The 19,000-nt window shown below is 36.2% G+C and overlaps 1 protein-coding gene across 1 annotated transcript in view; it reads right to left on the reverse strand.

The window, feature by feature from the left end:
• LOC108530292 (transmembrane protease serine 11D) overlaps positions 1 to 19,000 on the reverse strand; it is a 58,898-nt gene that overhangs the window by 21,126 nt on the left and 18,772 nt on the right. Inside the window, exons 2-4 of the mRNA XM_017873096.1 lie at positions 12,214 to 12,335; positions 6,708 to 6,826; positions 340 to 407 (exon numbers count right to left, since the gene is read on the reverse strand). Coding sequence (XP_017728585.1) covers positions 340 to 407; positions 6,708 to 6,826; positions 12,214 to 12,335 — 309 coding nt within the window. The remainder of the gene's footprint in view (positions 1 to 339; positions 408 to 6,707; positions 6,827 to 12,213; positions 12,336 to 19,000) is intronic.

Raw genomic sequence — 19,000 nt, forward strand, 5'->3', positions numbered from 1 at the left:
AACTCCAGGAAGGACTATTGACATAGGCTGCACTGTGAGTGATATCCACTGGAGTTTTACAATAGGATGACTTTGTTACTGTACCTTCACCCCAACTCTCTCTCCACCCCTTCTTCCTCTTCCCAATAAAAATAGATGTAATATGGTTATTTACATTAGTAGCTAAATAGATCATATGTTTGGCTTTTTTGGCATTGTTTTTTAAGATGACTAAAATACTATTTTCATAATATTGCAACAACTTATCTGAACATGTCATTTACTATTCATTCTGTGACAAAAAGTCAAATATGCCACATTGTATCTATAGTTAAATACTTTTTCTACAGTTCCACTCACCTCAGTTTGACAACATGGGCTCTCATGAACTGGTTTCTTAAATTTGATTCTTTGAATGTTCTAGTAATCTGTAGAAAGAAAGAGGGGAGAAACTCTCTGTAATTACAGTTCTTCTCCTTCCTCTCAACCTTGCAACATGAGACATGTTAATGAGGAGTAGACAACTGAATTTTCACTTTAGTTCAACCCAGTTCCATTGTAAAACACATGGGATTGATTTGGACAGGTTCTGTAACCTTTTGATGCAGTACCTATTCCTTTATCTGTTACCCAGAGATGATGCATGACAGGATGGGTTTTTGCTAGAAATCATTCTAAACACATCAGGTGTTTTACTCAATGAGAAGTTATGTTATATGGCTTGGTGACTGGTCTAAGGGCTTGGGGCAGGAGTCATGCTAGCATGAGGGAAGTCCACTGACACAACTCAAAATGTGTGATCCCAACAATTGCTTTTAATGGATGAAACCTGATTAAACCAGACTAAAATGAGTAGCAATGGAAAACTTGAAGAGAAGGGGAGAAGGAAGCAAAGGGCAGTCTTTTTTATTTTATTTTTTTGTCATTTCTGATTCATACCTAAGCATCAGGGACTATTTTTTTTTAGCATTAGTTGGTAATATCTTTTTATTTTTTAGAAATTGAGTCTCATATGTTACCCAGGCTGGCCTCTAACTGCTGTGTTTAAGAATCCTCCAGCCTCACAGGAAACGTAGTGGGGAAGAGGGGAAAAGTGGTGATGGTTAATGGGTAGAAAAATATAGTTAGATGAAATGAATAAGATCTCACATTTAATAGCACAACAGGGTGCCTATTCCAAGAGAGGAGTTGGAATGTTCCTAACACAAAGAAAGATAAATGCTTGAGGTGATGGATATCCCAATTACTCTCATGTGATTATTAAACATTATGTGCCTGTATCAGAACATGACTTATACTCCATGGGTACGTACACCTATTATGTACCCATAATAGTTAAAAATAAAATAACATAAAAAAGGGTACTCCAACCTCAGTCTCCTGTGTATCTGGGACTACAGGTGTGTACCACTGTGCCTGGCTCAGTTAATAATTTATTGGCCAGGCGTGATGGCTCACGCCTCTAATCCCAACACTTTGGGAGGCCAAGGCGGGTGGACCATGAGGTCAGGAGATCGAGACCATCCTGGCTAACACAGTGAAACTCCCTATCTACTAAAAATACAAAAAATTAGCTGGGAGTGGTGGCAAGCACCTGTTGTCCCAGCTATTTGGGAGACCGAGGCAGGAGAATCACTTGAACCTGGGAGGCAGAGGTTGCAGTGAGCCGAGATCACGCCACTGTACTCCAGCCTGGGCGACAGAACGAGACTCTGTCTCAATAATAAAAATAGTAATAATAACAATTAATTTCTTAACCAAATCATAACTATCTCTTTGAATCACTACTTGGTCCCAGCAAGGATGTTTCTCCTGAGGCATAACATTCAGATTCACAGTCAACTGGAAGTGCTGTGCCTGATACAGTTCTCCTGAGATGCAGGGTCAGATGTATTGTGGTTTCATTAAGAAGAATGGATTATGCTGGCTTATACTGTGAGGTGGCACCTAGGTGGATGTGGATATGAAAAGGTGAAGATAAGAAAATTAACTAGCATAGTGGGTATTACATTAAGCCAGGATTTGAAGCCGATTCTTCTCAAAATGGTAAAATTTATGCAGTGTCGATTACACCACAATATATCTTACTTTTTCAATATTCACTCCTATAGGATGATTGATGTCAGACCAACATGATTCTTAACCAAATGATAACTTTCTGGGTTTTTTTTTTTTTTTCCAGAGAACATTTGAACAACTTTAAGAACAACGAGACTGTTGGTTTTATCAAAGTACTTTATGTTTCTTTTTTAAAAATTCAAGAAATACTAGTAAGTATTAAGAAGAAAGAAAAAGTCAGGCCAGGCATGGTTGCTCACATCTGTAATCCCAGCACTTTGGGAGGCTGAGGTGAGTGGATCACTTGAGGTCAGAAGTTCGAGACTAGCCTGGCCAACATGGTGAAACCCTGTCTCTCCTAAAAATACAAAAAAAATATTAGCCAGGTGTGGTGGCAGGCACCTATAATCCCAACTGCTCAGGAGGCTGAGGCAGGAGAATCACTTGAACCTGCAGGGCAGAGGTCTCAGTGAGTCAAGATCATGCCAGTACACTCCAGCCTGGACAACAGAGCAAGACTCTGTTTAAAAAACAGGAAAAAAAGAAGGCAAAAATTCATTCTAAATTCTATAATCTAAAATTAACCATTGCCATAATTGGATAAAGTAACTTCCAGTAATCTACTTAGAATCATGAGCTTTAATATGTTTATTAATATGGAATGTTAAAAGAGATATTTTAATAAAAATATTGAACTTTAATTTTACTTGACTTTAACCGAAGTAGAAGAAACTGTCGTAAAGTTGAAGGAACTGTTAAAATTTGGATAAGTGGTTCTTGTAATTATATTTTAATTCATGATTTGGCATTGCACTGGCACAGGTTGACTGGACCAAAATCTTAAAGATCCACTTTAACATTTCTGTTATGCGGAAAACATTAAGAGGCAATTTAGTAAGGACTAAGATAATAAGCAGCATAAAGAAAGCAAGTTGATTAATTGGTTGATATGCAAATACAAATATAAAAGAAGAGGCCTGTGAATAAGATTCCATATTTCACAGAGTGGGTGAAAATGTTACTACTGACACTCATTAGAACTTAACAAATGCCAGGTGACTGAGTTAGGAATAGATACAAACTGCTAGGGCTAGGGGTGGGGGAAAGAAGTCCCAGGGATGCTAAGGCTCCTACAGAGGGAGTTAGCCCCCTATCAAAAGCTGACGCCCCAGGGAAGCTCAGCAGCAGGGGCTCAGTGCCAGCTCTGGTGGGGTGACAGCCCCAGAAGAGAAGGAGGGTTTATGTAGTAAAGGAGTGCACTTGGAGAGGCAGAGCCCCAGGTCTGCATGGTCAGGATCTGCCTCCAAGGGGAGCTGTGCAGTGTCAGTGTGTATGTGCACTTGCATGTGTGCCTTCATTTGTCTTTAAATCCCAGTCAATCAATCTTATTTTTCAATTCCTTTTGCCACAATGCCTGACATTTTTAGCATTCAGCCTTAAATAACCTAAATCCCAAAGTTTCACCATTTTGTAGTACTTTACAACTTATAGGTGACTGCACACACACTCATTTCATTATTTACAGCTCAGTAGATCTCACTGGACCCATGTGGCAGGTGAGGAAAAAGTCTGTGAGCCTTGTAGTGACTTGCCTGGAAGTGGAGGAAATCAAACCAGGCCTTTGACTGCCTGCCCAGGGCCATTTCTACTGCCCCAGAGCAAACTTTTGTACACAGACTGAGAGCTTTGGAAATGTACCGAAGCGGGAGCTGGTGCTGTCCTGGCATTGACTCACTTCCCTGCTACTGTATGTGTCTGGGAGGATGCACTGGTTTTAATGGAGATCTACTGCAGCTATTCCGTTCCCTCTGCACATTCACGTAGGTGGCGGGTCCAGAGTTATGGATTCAAGAGAAGTGGCATCAATAAACCTGCATTACTTAAACCAACAAGTGATTCAGAAAATGCACTCCCAAACAACTGGGTATCCAGATCTCTAGGCATAATAAATCTCACCCATCTCCCAATTCCGGACTGCACTTGTGTGTAAAGGCAGGCAATGGCTGAGAGACAGCTTTTCAGATAGATGGTAGAACAAAAAGTATCAAAAGATCTCAACTCCCTGGAGCCACTGGTGCTTTGCTGTCCTCCACTGAGGGAGGTGTACCTCCTAGCCTCGCTTGGATGGTAAAACTGAAGCAGTGGGGCTGGGGAGCATGGCTGAGGAACAGTTCGTTAGGGATTGTTCATCTTGTATCTTTATTGCTGGCTCCAGCTTAGATCTACCTCTGAGGTAGTCTAGGCATCCATTCCTTTCCCCATTGAATCACTCTGCTAAGATGTCCACAGTGAACTTTTGTCTCCCTGAACAGCCTGTTTTCATTTTGGTTTTCTCTTCCAGCCAATGGAACCATTATCTACCCAAGTTAGACATTTCTGTGTCAGTGTTAACCTGCCACTTCTCATCCTGTCTTCTAATCCATTGCCAAGTTCTGTGGATCCTATCTTAAGCCGATCCTTTCCTCTCTATTCCCTGGCAGCACTCCTGGCACCTGATGTGTCTCTGGTTTGGCCCTTGTAGGGGCTGCTTTGCTGCACTACCACCCACCTTGGGACTGAGGTTACACACAGGGGGTAGGGCAACTCACACCCAATGGTGAAGGATGGTTGCTAAGGGCCCACTTCTACCCCCTGCCTCTGGCTCCCTTCAGTCTTCTGTGCCAACAGCACTGTAGTTTGACTCTGCCTCTGCCCAATGCTGCTTCCTTCTCTTCCTGAAGGTGTTGGTTGAGAGCACTCCAGAGGCACTCTCTGCATGCAGGTCTTAGAGTCTGCTTCCCTGGGAACCTGACCTGTGATACTTGGGGCCTGGATAGCCCTAGGAAGCAAACTCTAAAACATAGTTAGAGTTGGAAACCCTCCTGCCGGTTTCCATAGAGGACCCTGTCATTGGTGGGAGATGAGCGCTGAAAGCTTTGAGCGGGGCTCCGAGGAACAAAGGGACCAGGCTGCACTGGCAGACTTGTTAAAACCCAGATTTTTAGGCCCCAATGTCAAAATTTCTGATTTGGTAGGTCTTGGTGAGCCCAAGAATTTGCATTTCTAACAAGTTTCTAGGTGATACTAGAGAGACCATACTTCGAAAACTACTGAGCTAATCTCCAGTGAGAACCATCACAGCTGGAGGACTGAATCATAAGCTTATTTAACACATTTTTTTTTCTCTAGAAGCAAGCATCATTGAAAACCCAGTTATGAGAAGACAGCAGGGTGAGCATAGAATAAAGCAAGGGGAGTTAGATACATCATTTAAATGTTTAATGAGATCGGAATGAACAGTTGAATCAGAATGATTTGGGAAAAGAATTTAGGGCAGGAACCAGATGTAGGGTTAACATTGGGGAAAATAAGTTCATTATGTCAGAAGTGGGAGACTCCTGTTCCTTCAATAAACATTTATTAAGCATCAACCCCATCAAATGTTGTGGATATACAAAAATGGAATGGATGTGGAGCTGTCCTCATGGAACTTAGTCTAACACGGCAGATTAAACAAGTCTACAAATATTTATAACATAAAATACGTAGAGGTATGTGGCATGAGATCCACACAGATATGATTTTGTGATGAGGTGATGTGGAAGGAAGATTAATTATATCCAACCATGGAGATCAGAGGTAATTTCTTATAAAAGATGGCATTTCAGGTTGGCTATAAGAATAAGTAGAGCACACGATGACTGAAATATGAGACACAGCATAGACATGAGAAGTTGCTTAGCTAACAAGTTTGGAATTTATTTTGTAGGCAAGAAGTCTTGAGCTGGAGGTAACATGAAGGAAACAGGCTGTGAGAGATTTGTGTTCAGAAATTAGATTTAAATTAGATTAGAGGGAAAAGAGCCTGCACACAGTGAGAACAGTTAGAAGCTCATTGCAGTGGTTCAGAAAAGCACCAAGGGATTAAAAGCTTGGATTAAGGAATATTTCAGAAAATGTAGAAATGCTGATAAAATTTTATATTGAACTCACCAAAGCAACCCTGCCAGGTGACTCAGTTACATGCTAAAATTGTAGAACCATTGAATTACTTTATAGTCTTAGGACATATTTTTGAAAAGGTAAGGGTAAGTGAGCAACACTGAACCTGGTCAAAGCTAAAGGGCAGCCCCTGGTTTGTGGTGATACGTGAATGTTAAGGGTTCACTGGTGAGGTTTCCTGGCAGGCAGCCAGAGGCCCTCTTCAAGTCAGAGCTCAAACTTGCTTTGCATATTTCTGTTCAAACTTCTATGTCTATTATTGAGCCAAAGTGTAATGTTGTCCAAACTATGTTATTACTGATATGGTAAACCTGTCTTTTAACACCTCCTGCCTTGTGTCTTCTGTTGGATAAGGAAGAGGGAGGAGGGCAAAATGAAAAGAATTTAAAAAGACCATGTCAATGCTTAATTAAACAAATAAAAAACTTTCAGTAATTGAATTCATAAACAAATAAAATGCATATTTACTCATGGCCTTTCTAACACTTTTTACTCATGACAAATATGTGAATAAGAACCAGTATATGAGTAAACTAACTTGATAAAAGCAGAGAGAAACACATGTTTCACCATACAAAGAAGGAAAATGTGTAGAGCACCTAACAACTGAAAATATATTACAAAGCATTAGGTTTATTATCATATTCATTTTATAATGGAATAAAGAGCAGAGACAAACATTAACTTACCAGAGATTCAATTCTTCCACTCAAAGTCCTGTATTCCTGTGTAGCTGGTGAATTTAACTGACTATTATATTCAACATTTAGGAGTTGAAAACTGCTCCTGTAAAAGTAAGATTTTTGATCTGGAAAAGAAATAAAAGGGAGGGTCAGTCTTACTTTACAAAGTAGTTAAACTTTTAATTTATTCAGGATTATGGCATGTTATATTATAGAATTTCAAAAATTTGCTTTCCTTGAAAGAAAAGTTCTATGCTTAATATGAGTGTAATTATGATAAAATTGTTATCTTTTCCATTTTAAAAGATTGGCAAAGCCAGAGTGGTGTAGATGTTTTACAATCAGAGTGGAATTATTATTTGAGAAATTAAAATAGTCACAAATACTATAATTTTGTTCTTGCTATATTTTAAGGGAGATTTGTGGTGTATTTATTCAGGAAATATTAATGAGTGTTTGTAATATACTATTATTCATGTATCATTAGGAAAGAACCCAAAGTAATTATGAAATTTTAAAAAATTATTTTCAAATAATGTTCTTTGTAGAGGAGTTAGTGATTCGCCATTAGTTTTTCTGGAGTAAGCTAGAAGATAAGTCATCTGACAAGATATCCTATCTAGTAATCCAATGTAAATTATTTTCATCAAAAGGCACCTTGCAAAATAAAAAGCTTGACAGACCAATAACAAGTAATAAGATTGAATCAGTAATAAAATGTCTCCTAATAAATAAATGTCCAGGACTGATGGCTTTATTGCTATTCTACCGAACCTTCAAAGAAGAACTAACACCAATTCTCCTCAAACTATTCAAAAACATCAAACAGGAGGGAGTTCTCCCCAAGTCATTCTATGAAGCCAGTATTACTCTGATAGAAAACCAGGCAAGGACACAATAAAAAAAAAAAATAATACTACAGGCCAGGTGCAGTGGCTCATGCCTGTAATCCCAGCACTTTGGAAGGCCAAGGCGGGTGGATCACGAGGTCAGGAGTTGGAGACCAGCCTGACCAACATGGTGAAACCCTGTCTCTACTAAATATACAAAAATTAACCAGTTGTGGTGGTGGGCACCTGTAATCTCAGCTACTTGGGAGGCTGAGGCAGTAGAATTGCTTGAACCCGGGAGGTAGAGGTTAAAGTGAGCCAAGATCAAGCCACTTCGCTCCAGCCTGGGTGACAGAACAAGACTCTGTCTCAAAAAAAAAAAAAAAAAAAAAAACAGGCCAATATTACTGATGAACACAGAGGCAAAAATCCTCAACAAAATACTATCAAACTGAATCCAACAGCATACCAAAATGATACCACAATCAACTAGGGTTTATCCCAGAGATGCAAGAATGGTTCAACATATGCAAATCAATAAACTTAATACGTCACATAAACAGAATGAAGACAAAAACCGTATGATCATCTCAATAGACGTGCAATAGATTCAATATCCCGTCATAACAAAAACTCTCAACAAACTAGGCTTAGAAGAGGACTACCTCAACAACATGAAGGCTGACCAACCCACAGCTAACATTTTACCAAATAGGGAAAAGCTGAAAGCCTTTCCTCTAAGACAAGTATGTCCACTTTCATCACTCCTATTCAATATAGTACTGGAAGTCCTAACCAGAGCAATCACGTGACAGAAAGAAATAAAAAGGCATTCAAATTGGAAAAGAAGTTACATATTCAAATTGTTCCTTTTGCAGATTATATAATTTTATACCCCAAAACCTAAAGACTCCACCAAAACTCTTAGATCTGTTATATAATTTCAATAAAGTTGCAGGATATAACTCAACATAAAAAAATCTGTAGCATTTCTATACACCAACAATGAAATAGCTGAGAAACAAATCAAGAAGGTAATTCCATCTTCTACAAGGAAAACTGCAAAACACTGATGAAAGAAATGGAAGAGGACACAAACAAATGGAAAGACATTTCTTGCTCATGGATTGAAAGAACTGATACCATTTAAATGACTATACTTTTCAAAGCAATCTATGGATTCAATGCAATTCCTATCAAAATACCAACATCACTTTTCACAGAAATAGAAAAAAACCATCCTAAAATTTGTATGAAACAAAAAAGAGCCCAAATAGTCGAATCAAACCTGAGCAGAAAGAAAAAATCTGGAGACATCACACTACCTGACATCAAACTATACTCCAAGGCTATAGCAACCAAAACAGCATGGTATTGGTATAAAAACCGACACATAGACCAATGAAATAGAATAGAAAGCCCAGAAAGAAATTCACATACAGCCAACTGAATTTCAACAAAAGTGTTAAGAACAAACAATGGGGAAAGCACACTCTCTTCAATAAATAGTACTAGGAAAACTGGATATCCATTTGCAGAAGTATGAAACTGGACCCTTATCTCTCACTATATACACAAATCAACACAAGATGGGTCAAAGACTTAAATGTAAGACCTACAACTATGAGAACTATTAAAATAAAACCTAGAGGAAACACTTCATGTCTTTAGTCTAGGGAAATAATTTGTGACTATGACCTGAAAAGTACAGACAACAAAACCAAAAATAGACAAATGGGAATTAATTAAACTAAAAAGCTTCTGCACAGCAAAGGAAACAACCAACAGAATGGAAAGACAATCTATTGAATGGGAAAAAAATATTTGCCAACTGTTCATCTGACAAGTGACTAATATCCAGAATATACAAGGACCCAAACAACACAACACTAAAAAAAATAAAAATAAAAATTCTATTAAGGAGTGGGCAAAGAACATGAGCGAACATTTCTCAAAATAAGACATACAAATCATGAACACGTACATGAAAAAAATACTCAACATTGCTAATCATCAGAGAAACACAAATCAAAACCACAATGAGATATCATCTCACCTCAGTTAAGATTACTATTACCAAAAGACAAAAAATAACAGATGCTGATGAGAATGCAGAGAGAAGAGAATTCTTATACACTGTTGGTGGAAATGTAAATTAGTGCAGCCATTGTGGAAAACGGCATTGAGATTTCTCATAAAACTAAAACAGAACTACCATATGATCCAGCAATTCCACTACTGGATATTTATCCAAAGGAAAAGAAATCATCATGTCAAAGAAATATTTGTACTTGGGTGTTTATCTCAGCACTTCACAGCAGCCAAGATGTGGAATCAACCTATGTGTCCATCAAGAAATGAATGGATAAAGAAAATATTTTATATATATATATTTACACATATATATTTACATATATATGTATATACACACACATACACACACACACACAATAGAATACTATTTGGCCATAAAAAGAATGAAATCTTGTCATTTGCAGCAATATGGATGGAATTGGAGGTCATTGTGTTAAGTGAAATAAGCCAAGCACAGAAAGACAAAATTAGCCAGGCATGGTGGCACATGCCTGTAATCCTAGTACTTGGGTAGGCGGAGCTGAGAAGATCACTTGAAGCCAGAAATTTGAGACCAGCCTGGGCAACAAAGTGAGACCCCATCTCTATAACTAAAAAAAGAATAAAAAAGAAAGACAAATATGTTCTAACTCATATGTGGGAGCTTAAAAATTTGATCTCATCAGTGTAGAGAGTAGAATGACAGATACTAGAGACTGGAAAGGGTGGAGCATTGTGAGGGGGATTGAAGAGAGGTTGGCTAACAGGTATAAACATATAGTTAGGTAAATGGTGTAAGTTTTAGAGTTTAATAGCAGAGCAGATGATTAACAACAATATATTATGTATTTCGAAGTAGCTAGAAAAGAGGACTTGAGTTGTTCCAACACATAGAAATGATAAATACTCAAAGTACTGTATACCTCAAATACCCAGGCTTGATCATTCACCTCAGTTAAGATTACTAATCTTACTAAGATTACTTGATCATTCTATGTATGTAACAAAATATCACATGTATCCCACAAATATGTAAGATGTTATGTATCATTAAAACAACAAAAACAACAACAACAATGACAGGGGTCTTCCAGAGGACCTTTTCACTTGTGTGAAAGAGACAAAAGTCTCTAAAGCATATCTGTACACAACTCATAAACATTATGAAGATGTACATAACCTAATGGAATCTGTCTCAGAACAAAAATCTCTGCTTTCCTTTGATCATTCATATGCATTACTTATGCAAACAAACACCTTGGTAAGGGGCAAGAGTTGGAGATACTGGGGGAACCGTGGTTGTTTGTAGTGGAAGATCAAGTCATTTAGGGGCCATAAGTGATCACTGGAACACAGTTTGCAGATGACTTACCAAAGGGCCTACTCTTTAGGCATGACAATGCCATGTCATTAAGAGTGAAAATTCATTAATTTAACCTGAAACTCCATGTCTCTTTTTTCTACCTCTGTAGTTCACCTTAGGGATAGGTGACTCCAGGTGATTTAATAGCAAAATGCAGTCAAAAGCAAAATTTAGCCACAACCTTTACATTTGATTGGCTGAAATGATTGTGTATCATTATTGGTATTTCTAATGTTGGTAATTGTATTGCATCATTGGAAGTATTTCAACCTTTGCATAATTAAGCATTTTTACCTATTTACAATTGGACATACTATAAATTATATTATTTCTCTTTTTCTCTTAACACTCACACATACCCATGTACACACCTGCACACCCACACACATGATTTAAGTGATTTAATAGAATTATATTTGAAATAAAAATAACCTCAAAGTGTATTTTAAGTGAAAAAAGATTCTAATATATGATATTATTTAGTAAAATTTGACACATTTTACATATCTATGTTAAAGCATCTGAAAGAGCCTTCACAGAGATTTTTACAGTAAGTTGTTTATGAATGAGCATGGTATGTGTATTCTTTACATTATTTTTTCTTGTCCATGTTGTCTATTGTTTTAGTGATATAATAAAAAAATTAAACAAAATAAAGGAGACAAATAACTAAAGAACATGATGTTTTAAAAGTTTGACTTTACCCCTTTTATTTCTCAACTGAAAATTTATCTCCTGACCATCCTAACTGTTAGGCCTGTAAGACACTGTTTTCAGAAGACAGAGCATTATTTGTTAATAAGAATGGGCAAATACTTACGTACATCCAAATTTTAGGTGTTGAAACTTAGGGTTCTTTGCAATATTTCACTTTTGTGATTTTATCAGGTTGTCAATGAAGGAAATCATAGTATTAATGAACAACAAAATGAGTAAACTTTAGCATCAGAAAATTATTGAGATTTTTTTTCCTTTGGATAGAATAATTCTTTTTTGAGTAACAATGTTTGGTATACTCAAAAGGTATGTTTGGGGCACTAAAAATGGCCAAAATAGGAAAGAGAAAAAATACTGATTGAGGAAAAATACAGATATGAATCTATATTTGCGGAAGTACTATAAGTAAGATATATAATCACATTATATTAAGAAATAAAAGCCATAATAAAAGAAAGAATGCCAAATTTTAAATCTGAAATCGTACGTCACTATTAAATCTAAAGAGTAATAATGCTCTGGTACTTACCAAAAGCTAAAAAGTAAACAAGTAGAGCTATGGTCACTGCCAGGATCACTACCCCTGCGACGACAATGAAACATACTACATATGGATTCAGAAATCTTGAAGTCGATGGTACACGTGCTGGCCTTACGAGAGAGAGAGATCAAAGAAAGTCATTCATTTCACTGATTTCAGCCATCATTTTAGTGCTCACGATTCTCTTCTGTCTTTCACGATCTCTTATCTGGCACATGGCTCTAGTCATAGAAACATATTCCTAGAAATGAAACTGAACTTAACAGGGCTGTCCTTAATGGTTTTTCTTTCAAGGTTTTTTTTTTTTTCCAGCACAAAATGATTGAAGTTCAATTAGTCTGACGAAAGAAGGAAGTCTGACTTATGGTTTGGAATTGCTTTCCCTTCTGCCAATTGATAAAGTTTTCAAGAATAACAACAAATCATTCTCTGTTCTACTGCAGTGTCCTCCAAAATTCTATGCTAGACCCTACTGTAGTAATCATCCTTGCTTGGGCACCATCCCCAAGGCTGTACTGAAGAGAGAGTACATTTGAGTGGGAAGAAGTGTCGAGGAAGATAAAGAAGCAGGGGTGGGGTGGTAAGGGGGTCAGGACAGTAGCATTTCTCATTGCAAGATTCCCCATATTATTAAAAATCGGCAGAGGCATAGAGAATCAGGGAGAATAGCAAGCACCTGAAATGAATTTGAACTGCTCCAACAGCCAATGATTTATTTGATTTATCATATTTTCTCCAAGAATTTGTACTAATATATAGTCACACACACTCACACTGGAAAAGTCACCAGAGGAGCTGGGTGTGAATTTCAGTTTTACCCTTTGTTTGCTTGGAGGTCATATTGTCATTTATCTGAGATTTTCTTTATCTGAAAAATAGGAATAATAATACCTACCTCAAAAGGCTGTTTTGAAGATTAAGTGGGGTCATGTTATGTGTTATAAAGTATATATTTCTAGTTCAATAGGTTATCCAACTTGGCTGTGAACACCTTGAAGGTAAAGATACTATTCATGCCTATGCTTAACATAGGCAAAGTGTTTAACACTTTGCAGAATGCTTGGGTTATACAGGTGTTTTGTAAATACTTATGGTATTTATAAATATTTATTGCTTATGTTAATTCTTGACATATTTCAGATTTAAAAGCCTCAATAGAGCTGAGAAGCAGTTATATTTAGGCATATTCTAATTTTTATATTTTTCTATTTTGTTTTGCCAACATTCTGGTACAAGTGAGAAGGGTACATTCTGAGGGTCAGTGCTGTGGGACACATTTCACTGCAGTGTCGTCTGGTATTGTTTGGCCTCTACCCAACTCACAGGCCTATAAAAGGGCACCTCTTTATATTTTGTATTGCGTCACTTGCACATTGTACGCTGTGGCACTGGAACTAGTAACATATCAGAAGATTGTTGGAAGCAGACATAGATTTGCCAGTTTTCCATTTTGTTGAATAAACACAGAACACTTTATAAAAATTGACCCTGCTCAAGCATGATCACTTTTAAAAAGAGCATTTAAATATATAACATAGGAAGAAAATAACCTCAGAACAATTTATTAAATGCTATAACTTTATGATGTCTTTTTGCTATATTTGTCTTATTTGTTCATTTTGCTACACTAATGGAAACTGGCTTTCACTGACATGGGTTGAGAGTCCAGTGTTCAGCAACCACTACTGTAGTAATTTTCTAGTTGAAAACTGTCACTTTGACATTTGTTTACTATTTGAGTTTCAGTTTACCCATTTGTTACCTCATGAGGTTATTGTGCCTGTTACATGCAATCACAAATGCATAGTGTTTGGTATTTGTGATTTCAGTAATTAATAGTGGCTGCTGAGTAGTGAAAGAGTCAAAAAGAGTCAGAGTTGGAGGCAAATGTAACTCCAAAGGCTAAACAAATCTCAAATTGTTCCTTTCTGCAACAATTAGGGATTGATTATGTTTCCAGAGATGAGCTGATATGTCAGGATCTGCAAGCTTGGAGTGAGAGGAACTGTAAACAAGGATTAAGTTGGAGGCTAAAATCTCCAACAAATGAAATCAAAAGACTAGAGTCAATATATGCTTTAACTTGGATGAGCCTCCCACAGGAATGACATTACAGCCAATTTTGCTTTCAGTTCATGAAAAACACCTTGAACTCAATAACTGAAAAGCACCATGAGACATATGATTCAACAAAGGGTGTGGAGCCAAAATTACCTTACTTTCACAAGCCATAACTAATTACATAAGAATGAATTGTTCCACCCTGTAGAAGCAACTGAAGAAATAGCATGTTTCAACTTTCAATAGCATGTTCAACTTATAGTTGAACCTCTGAACGTTGCTAACACAAACTAAATTGTGCACAGTATTTACTCTGTGTTTGTAAATACTGAATATGTTTGTAAATACTGAATTTTAATTCATAATGCAATGGAAATATGTGAAACAAAATATTTTGCTTTTAAAGCAGGGTCTTGATCAGAGAGATTTTTAGTGCTTGCATTTAAACAGCAAAGCAGATACTCATTTGTGACCCATTTACCCAGTTTCCCTCTCACTCTTTCTCTTTTATATTGACTTGAAAAAATTGCATGAGGGTGGAAAATTTATCTTTTTATACTTTATTGTGAAAGCCTATCTGTCAGGCATTGTACATGTACATTGTCAATCTTCACGATCTTTTCATAGCGTTGTAAATTCTGTATTATGACTGCATTGTAAACATAGGAAAGGTGAAGCTCAGAGAGTGAATAACTTATGCTTATTCAGGAGTGACAGAGCTGGAAACAGAAACCAGGTAAGTTTGAATAAAGAGACATGAACTTCCTCTCACATACACTTCGTCCCTAAGTACATTGCTTCACACTACAGAGAATGGAAAAGCTTTGGATTTCATGTCTCTCCTGACCTCACTTGGGGGGAAGCAAATGGAATCACCATCTATTAATAATAATATTTTTCAAGATAGATCTTGAGCCCAGACCTCTCTCTTTGAGCTGCACATCATCATTTCCAATTACTAATTGAACGTGTTGTGGGTGCTTTACAACCACCTTAAATAGAAAAGTTCAAACCAAACTTGGTACAAATGGGTTTTTTCTCCCATTGGACTATAGTGTTTGAGGATATGCCCAGGGTTGTATTAAAGAATTTTTCTGCAAGGTATTTTTTCCAATTAAAACATGATCATTTGTTGTTTTTTTTTTTTGAAATTTACTTTGTTCTAATATCAGTCATGTCTTTCAAATGAAGGAACTGAGATATGAAAGATTTATTTAATTGATTTTAAACTTCTAAGCACAGTGTTTAATTCCTACATCATAAAGCACTTCTAAGGGGATGGGAAAGGGAACTAGACTGGAGGTAGGAGATGTGGATTCAAGTACTCTTTCTGTCAAATACAAGCTATGTGATCTCACATTAATCATAACTGTTTTAAGCTTCAGGTTTCAAAAAAATTTAAATGATAAAGATAATACCTTCCTCATAATTTGATTTTTTAAAAATCAAATAAAACAGTGTATATACCAATGATTTGTAAACTGGAATTTAAGGTATTACTATAGAGGCAACTGAAGTATAACAGCAAGATTCCTAGAACTGAAGATTTTTCTGCCAGTAACTGTTGTGTGAGCTTAGATGAGTCCTTTTAATATTGCGGAATCTTAGTTCCCCTGCGACATGTTGGTAATAACAACAGTTATTGTACAGTATATTTTGTGAGAATTAGAGTAGATGACATGCATGCTGTATAAATTATAAAGGGCTAAATAACCATAAAAAACTTTTGAGAAAAATAAGTTTTTAATTAATTAGTTTATTACTATATATTTTAACTTATACTATCAAGATAAAAAAACACATTTCTTTAAAATATTCAGTATTACCTGTTTACTGATTTACCTATTTCACTTTTCTCCACACTTTTGTCGTGCTCTATATCATTTTATCACACAGGTAACTTTATAGTAAAGAAGAGGAATGTGTCAACACCTACCTCCATTGAAGTACTTTTGGAGTAGGAGAGTCAATACTAGTTTTCTACTCTTCTGTAGTAATTAATTCCTTAACTCTCTAGACTGGCTCTGCAAGAAATACTCAAAGGAATTCTAAACATGGGAATGAGAGGTCGGTACTCACCTATCATAAACATACATGAAAGTATGAAACTCACCTGTCTTACAAAACACTTAAAGAAATGAGAAAGAGAAAGAAACAAAGTGGCAATATGACAGAACTCCACCAAACCATGGGGCTTATGAAACAATTACAGAGATGACAGAGAAAGAAGTAAAATGGTTGCATGACGGAACTCCATCAACCATATGCTGCTTACAAAAAACTTACTTTACTGATAAAGGCACTAATAGACTAAAGGCAAAGGTATAGAAAAAATATATTCCACACAAATGAAAACCAAAAGACAGTAGAAGTAGTTAGATTTATATCAGATAAAACAGGGTTTAAATCAACAATAGTAAAAAAAAAAAAAAAGACAAAGAAAGTTATATAATGATAACAGAATTGACTCGACAAGAAGATATAACAATCCTAAATATATACATATCCAACACTAGAGCACCCATATGCATAAAACAAATATTACCACACTTAAGAAAAAAGATAGACGGGAATACAATAATGATGGAGAACTTCAACACCCCCACTGACAGTACTAGACAGATCATCAAGACAGAAAATCAACAAAGAAACACTGGACTTAAATTGGACTTAGACCAAATGAACCTAATAGACATGTACAGAAAATTCTGCCCAACTATCATGGAATATACATTCTCATCAGTACACGGAACATTCTCCAAGATAGATCATGTATTAGGGCACAAAACAAGTCTGAAAAAACTTTAAAAAATCATCATATCGAGTATCTTCTCAAATTACAATGGTCTAAAACTAGAAATCAATACCAGGAGGAACTCTTAAAACTATACAAAAACATACAGAAACAAAAAAATGAACAACAACAACAACAACAATAAAAAAAACCCAACATGCTACTGAATGATCTCTGGGTCAATAACGAAATAAAGAGGGAATTAAAAAAAATTGAAATGAATGAAAATGGGGACAAAACATACCAAACCCTCTAAAATATAGAAAAAACAGTGCTAAGAAGGAATTTTATAACATTAAATGCCAATGTCAAAAAAATTAAAAGATCACATATTAACAGCCTAATGATGCACCTTAAGGAACTAGAAGAACAAGAGCAAACCAAACTCTAAACTAGCAGAAGAAAATAAATAACAATGATCAGAGTAGAACTAAATAAAATTTAGACCCCAAAATTACAAAGTATCAATGAAATAAAAAGTTGGTTACTTGAAAAGATAAAAAAATTGATAGACTGCTACCTAGACTAGCCAAGAAAAAAAGAGCAGATTCAAATAAACAAAATTAGAAATGAAAAAGGAGACATTACAATGACATCATAGGAACACAAAGACCGTTAGACACAATTATGAACAACTCTACACTCACAAACTAGAAAACCTAGAGCAATCAATAAATTCCTGGAAACATGTAACCAGGTAGAAATCTACCAAGTTTAATCTACAGATTAAACCAGGCAAAAATAGAAATTCCGACCAGACCAATAATGAGTAGTAAAATTGAATAAGAAAAAAAAAAATATCTTTCAACAACAACAAAATCCCAGGACCAGATGCATTCGCAGCCAAATTCTACCAGTTTTTTAAAAGAAAAACTGATAACAATCCTAATTAAATTGTTCCAAAATATTGAGAGGGAGGGAATCTTTCCTAATTCATTCTATGACTCCAGTATTACTCCGATACCAAAACGAGACAAGGGCACACACACAAAAGGGAAAATTATAGGCCAATATCTCTGATGAATGCTACATAAAAATCCTTAACAAAATACTAGAAAACTGAATCCAACAGGACATCAAAATGATAATATTTCATGGTCAACTGGGTTTTGTTCCAGGGATGCAAGTATGATTCAACATATACAAGATGATAAATGTGATTCACCACAAAAACAGAATTAGAAACCAAACCATATGATCATCTCAATAGATACAGAAAAAGGTATTTGATAAAATTTAGCGTCCCTTCATGATAAAAACCCTTACAAGCTAGGCATAAAGGGAGCATACCTCAAAATAATAAAAACTCTATATGATAAACCCACAGCTAACATCATACTGTACAGGGAAAAGTTGAAAGCATTCCACCAAAGAATTGGAACAAGGCAAGGATGCCCACTTTCATCACGTCTATTAAACACATTATTTGAAGTCATAGAAGAGCTATCAGGCAAGAGAAATAAATAAAAGACATCCAACTTGGAAAAGAGGAAGTCAAATTATCTCTGCTGACAATATGATCTTATACCTAGAAAATTCTTAAAAGTCCTCCAAAAGACTCCTAGATTTGATAAATGAATTCAGAAATGTCTCAGGATACAAAGTCAATGTACAAAACTCAGTAGTATTTTTATACACCAATAATGACCAAGCTGAGAACCAAATCAGTAAGTCAATCCTATTTACAATAGATTAAAAAATAAAATAGATCTCTACAAGGAAAAGTACAAAACACTGATAAAAGAAATGGAGATAAAAAAAATCAACACGGTGGGGGGAGCACGATGGCCGAATAGGAACAGCTCCAGTCTCCAACTCCCGGCGCGAGCGACACAGAAGACCGGTGATTTCTGCATTTTCAACTGAGGTACTGGGGTCACCCGACTGGGCAATGCCGGACAATCGGTGCTTGTCAGCTAC

The sequence above is a fragment of the Rhinopithecus bieti genome, unplaced genomic scaffold (assembly GCF_001698545.2).
Source record: "Rhinopithecus bieti isolate Rb0 unplaced genomic scaffold, ASM169854v2 scaffold_7724, whole genome shotgun sequence".
Lineage (NCBI taxonomy): Eukaryota > Metazoa > Chordata > Mammalia > Primates > Cercopithecidae > Rhinopithecus > Rhinopithecus bieti.